Source organism: Frankliniella occidentalis, unplaced genomic scaffold (assembly GCF_000697945.3).
Source record: "Frankliniella occidentalis isolate FOCC.00 unplaced genomic scaffold, Focc_3.1 Scaffold3329, whole genome shotgun sequence".
In the NCBI taxonomy this organism is placed as follows: Eukaryota; Metazoa; Arthropoda; class Insecta; order Thysanoptera; family Thripidae; genus Frankliniella; species Frankliniella occidentalis.
Window position 1 is genome coordinate 5,767 of NW_026270391.1, and position 5,021 is coordinate 10,787.

Here is a 5,021-nt window from a genome sequence, read left to right on the forward strand (position 1 = left end):
CCCCCCCCCCCACACACACACAACCATACGCAGCGCTGCCGAGTACAGTCCTAGGAATTCTCGCGGCTGTCAGGCAGAATGCGTGCCGTGCGCACAGTAGGTCACCCGACGCAGGGTGGGCGGAGGACTTGGCAGGGTGGGTCGGACATCGAGGGTAGAACGCAGGTCCTTCCGCGGCTGGGCTGCGTAGAGTCCCCCGAAATCACGGGGCTGGTGCAAACACACACACACACAGGTTGGCGGTTCACCCCGCAGTCCCGAACACAACCGATCCGACCGCCGAGCCGAATCGAGTCGGGCCGAGCCGAAGGTCCCGGCGGCGGGTGCGAGGGTGAGGGCGAGGGCGCGCACCCCCGCCAGTCGACGCCACGCGCGCGCCGCGAGTACGCCAGGCGAGGGTTGCGCGCAGGGCTACATGGGCCGCGGGGCCCCCCACCGCCACTCGACGGCGCAGGAGTATTCCAGACCACCCCCGGACCGGGCCGGGCGGTGGAACTGCTGGGCTAGGGCTGGAGCCAGGTGGACTCGCACCCGCTAGCAGCACCAGGCCGACGACCATACAGCAGGACACCGCCGCCGACGGGGTCCGTGACGACGCACGACGCGTCCCACCCGAGGCGGTGGCGGCGCGCGGATGGCATTGATTGACTGAGCGACCGACTCGCCCCGCCCCGCCCCGCCCCGAGCCGGACTCGCACCTGTGGCCGGCGCACTCTCCCCTATGCTGTCCCCGGGGGCGGACGCGCCGCCCGCCTCAGGAGCAGGAGGGGCCCCACTCCACGTCGCGGACCGGACCCATGGAGAAATGGCTGACTGAGCGGCGTCTGTGGCTCTTCGGCAACCACCTGCCTCTGCTACCTCGCAGGTAACACTGTTAAATATATAGAGCGTGAGAAACGCAGCCACAGACACACTTTGTAATGCCAAAGGCGTGCCTTTATCACACTTTCTAGACATGCCTGTTGTGTCACACTATTCCGCGAGAACAACAAGCAGCGTGAGAAGTGTGTATTTCACTTGTACATTTACGATGTGCGACCAACAAGTCCATGACATGTGGGACTGTTTCACAAACAACCCCGAGACGAGAGCTGTGGGCTGAGTACTCTCACCACACTCACATAGGTGTATAGTGTTGTATAGATGAACAGACTGAATCTGAGTGGCCGAGCGATTACAAGGCAGCGGGCGCGGGCGGAGCGCCTGCGGCTGGTAGGGTAGGCAGCCCCGCACAGCACGCCTGGTCGACGGGCTGGCCTACGTCCCGAGCGGCAGGCGGCAGGCGTCCTGAGAGAGGGAAGGTTCTGAAGGTTCTAAGCTCTGATCCGGCTCTTGGGGGACTTCAGGGTGGACGAACAAGTGTTGGGGATAGGATGTATCCAAGTTCCAAAACTGCGAGAGGCCGCCGCCGCCGAGCCCGGACGTACCCCGGCACCGCCCCCCTGCCCCCCGCCGAACGGGACCGCACGGGGAGCGCGCGGGGCTTCGATTGTTGTCGTCCGGAAAAGGGCGCTGAGCTGCTGCGGCATAGGAGTTGCTCGAATAAGATGACAACACACTGCCGGTGCTCATGGCTCGGTTCATGGCCATGTGGAGAGGCAGGCCGGGGGTGGGGGCAGGGGCGGCAGGGGGTGCGCGGGTGGGCGCCGGCCCCGCCGGCCCCAAGCACCAACCTGTGGTGAGCAGGTGAGCCGATGCACGCGAGGGGTGAGCAGGGCGAGCACGTGTACTTTGTACCGGGCTGTGGGAGAGGGCCGGGGGTGGGGGTGGGGGGAGATTTACCTGCTCGGAAGGTTCGAGCGGTCGTGCCTATCATAATCTCACGGCGAGTCTTATCACTAATTCACGGGTCAGTCGATCAAATAGGGAATCGATGAGCCCCAGGTGAAATGCTCCTATCGGACAGCTGCCTGCAGCCAGCAAACCGTCACGGCTACTGGCTGGCCAGGCTGGTAGGAGTAGCCCGGGCGCAGTTAAGCAAGTCCGACTTCCCCAAGGTCAAGACCCCGGCCGATCATCATTACCAGGAGCTGTCTGGCGGGGGGGTCGAAAAAGAAAAGAGCTCCAAACGCACACAGAATGGCGTGCCGTGCGGGGGAGCCCCGAGCCCGAAGCAGGCCGAAGGCCCCCCGGCCCCCGGCTGCTCGGCCGCCGCGCGCTCTGCGCCCCACTGGAGAGCTGAAGGCCAAGGATCGAAGGCCCGACCCAGCTGGGGTATGACGCAGGACAATCGTGTAAAGCACGGCTGCTCGGTCCACGCTACGGCGCCATGCCAGTGGTCAGCCTTGGACCTTGGTGTCCTCGAGCCTCGAGCCCGGGCCAGGACGGGTCGTACAGGCTTTCCGTGTCATATGGCAACTGCATGGGATGACATGAGTTTGCTATGTCGGGAAGGTGCTGGCGACGCCCATGACTACATCGTTTTGATAATCCCCATTCCTCGTAGGCAGGACCTCATCCGACCTCATCTCACCTCCCCTTAACCTTGCCGCGCTGCTCTCCCTCTGTTCCAGGCCACGGGCGCCAGTCAGGGCCATGGAGCGGTACGAGAAGCTGGCCAAGCTCGGCGAGGGAAGCTACGGCGTCGTGTTCAAGTGCCGGCACCGCGACACCGGCCAGACCGTCGCCATCAAGAAGTTCGTCGAGTCGGAGGACGACCCGCTCATCCGCAAGATCGCGCTACGGGAAATAAGACTGCTCAAGGTGAGAAGGGTCTCTCTCGGCGAGGCGTGTGAACGAGAAGCCAGGACTGTTGCGGCGGTGCTGTTTACCTGGACATGAGCCACGTGAGCGGGTAAATAAAACAGTGGCAAGGGCCGGACCGGGGGATAGGGGGAGGGAGGTAGGAGGGCGAAGGGGTTGTGGTTCTAGGGGTGGGGCGGTATATATATATCGAGATACGTTTCAACAGCCCGGTAATAGCGGTCGAGTCGGGTCGATACACCTTTCTTGTGCCTGTGCCGCCGCGCCGACCAGCCCGGCCGCGCCGTAACTCGGCTGACTGTTCGGCTGCGATAGCCTCGGCGGTAGCCGTGCGCGGTCGGATCACAATAAGCTGGGCGTGCTCCACCCGCGGCTCCACCCAACGAGACTCGGCACCCGCCTACAGTGGTTATTAAATCTATAGTGTCAAACCGTTTCTTCCTCGCAGAATCTCAAGCATCCGAACCTGGTGAACCTCCTGGAAGTGTTCAGGCGGAAACGGAAGCTGCACCTCGTGTTCGAGTTCTGCGACCACACGGTGCTCGACGAACTACAGAAGTACCCGCAGGTAATTAAGGCGCAGGGCTCTTACAACAAGCCAGCACACGACAGACAAGCAGTGGTAGTGACCTGTGACCGGTGTCCCACACACACAGGGCTGCCCGGAGACACTGACGCAGAACCTCATCTGGCAGACACTGCAAGGGGTGGCCTACTGCCACCAGCACGGCTGCATCCACCGCGACGTCAAGCCGGAGAACATACTCCTCACTGCGAACGGCGTGGTCAAGTTGTGCGACTTTGGCTTCGCGCGAATGATGAGTGAGTGCAGTGGGGAACGCCCGCAGGATGTGATGCGTTACAACGTCATCAGGACAGAATTAGATCGAATCTTGAAATGTTGACTTGAGGCATCGTGCAGAAAGTATGTCCGTTTTTTCCCGAGATTCATTCGGTGAATTGCGGGAGCTCGGCGCCTGCGAGACTCGTGGTAGGCCAACCCGCAGTACCTGCATGCACTGCAAGCAAGATATTGCCTACCTATTAGGCGCTATGAGAGGTTGCCTGGGCTGAACTCGGCAGTTCCGTAAACGGCGAGTGACGGACGTAATTTCTGGGCGACCCCTTACGTCTGGCGTTCACTTCACTTCTTCATGTTGCAGGCCCTGGGGAGAACTACACCGACTACGTGGCCACTCGCTGGTACCGCGCTCCCGAGCTGCTGGTCGGGGACACTCAGTATGGGCCCCCGGTTGACGTCTGGGCAGTGGGTGAGAGATTAGTGTTGCTCTCTTCAATCTTGAATTTGTAAAACGTTTGTTTCATAGCGACGCCCCCTCTCTTCTCTTTCCCCAAATTTCATTTAGGCTGTGTCTTTGCCGAACTGATACGGGGCGAGGCTCTGTGGCCCGGGGCTTCCGACGTCGACCAGCTGTTTCTCATAAGAAAGAATCTGGGTAAGAATGTGCAGCCCCATAATTTAGGATGGAGGACTATCACACCCAAAACCTGCGGTGGATAGAAATCCTTGTAATGTCCTGCGCTCTTTCTGGCAGGGGACCTATCGCCTCGCCACATGCAGGTGTTCCGCGCCAACGAGTTCTTCAGAGGGGTGACGCTTCCCCAGCCGGACTCCGTCGAGCCGCTCGAGAACCGGCTGCCGAAGCAGGCAGGGGCCGCGGCCATCGACTTCCTCAAGGTACGTACAGAGTACAGAGACAGAGCTCTACTCTGCGCTGCGCAGCTCTACTCGACACGTACTCTAGACCGAAACTCTGTTTACAGCGCTGCGTGGACAAGGAGCCCGACCGAAGGTGGACGTGCGAGCGCCTCCTAAGGCACGTGTACTTCCACAACTTTCGCTGTACCTTGCCCGCCGAAGAGTTGCGCGAGTTTGAGAAACTCAAACTGCTCCGTGATAGGAGTCGGGTGAGGAGAAAAATGGAAATCGACAGCTGTCGTCTGCCTCGCCATTGGGATGCCGAGGGTAATTTGACCGATCCTATCCTTTTCCAGAACTCGACTACAAGTACCGGCTCCACCATGCTACCTCATCTGGCGAGTAGCACCCAAAGCAGTACTACGTCACCAGAGCAGAGCAGTAGTCAATCCCGAGATCACGGAGACCATCTTCCAGTCATTTAATCGTGGTTGGGCATTTACACATGAAAAATACAGTGTTTGCAGAAACCTGTGATAAAATGAGTCCGCAATAAGGGTGTGGTGCAATGACAGTATATTCTTTAAACAAAAAAAATATCTATTTTTTACAGCAGCAACAGGTAGAGATGTAGAAAAATAATTAATAAGTTCTTTAA

General features: G+C 59.9%; 1 protein-coding gene across 1 annotated transcript; it reads left to right on the plus strand.

Moving 5' to 3' along the window:
* The first annotated feature begins 366 nt into the window (after window positions 1-366).
* Window positions 367-4,919, plus strand: LOC113203503 (cyclin-dependent kinase-like 1). The gene is made up of 9 exons (XM_026418236.2): window positions 367-865; window positions 2,514-2,703; window positions 3,152-3,271; window positions 3,360-3,525; window positions 3,867-3,974; window positions 4,071-4,160; window positions 4,260-4,402; window positions 4,489-4,632; window positions 4,720-4,919. Exons 1-9 carry the CDS (start codon window positions 798-800, stop codon window positions 4,846-4,848), a joined length of 1,158 nt encoding a protein of 385 aa, XP_026274021.1. The 5' UTR covers window positions 367-797; the 3' UTR covers window positions 4,849-4,919.
* The last annotated feature ends 102 nt before the right edge of the window (window positions 4,920-5,021 follow it).

What these genes read in the sequence shown, in the direction of transcription:
- LOC113203503 (XM_026418236.2), top strand. Translation starts at nt 798, where the DNA reads ATGGAGAAATGGCTGACTGAGCGGCGTCTGTGGCTCTTCGGCAACCAC. An exon ending in GGGAAATAAGACTGCTCAAG is followed by an intron (nt 2,704 to 3,151) that starts GTGAGAAGGGTC and finishes TCTTCCTCGCAG; the next exon opens with AATCTCAAGCATCCGAACCT. An exon ending in CGGCCATCGACTTCCTCAAG is followed by an intron (nt 4,403 to 4,488) that starts GTACGTACAGAG and finishes CTCTGTTTACAG; the next exon opens with CGCTGCGTGGACAAGGAGCC.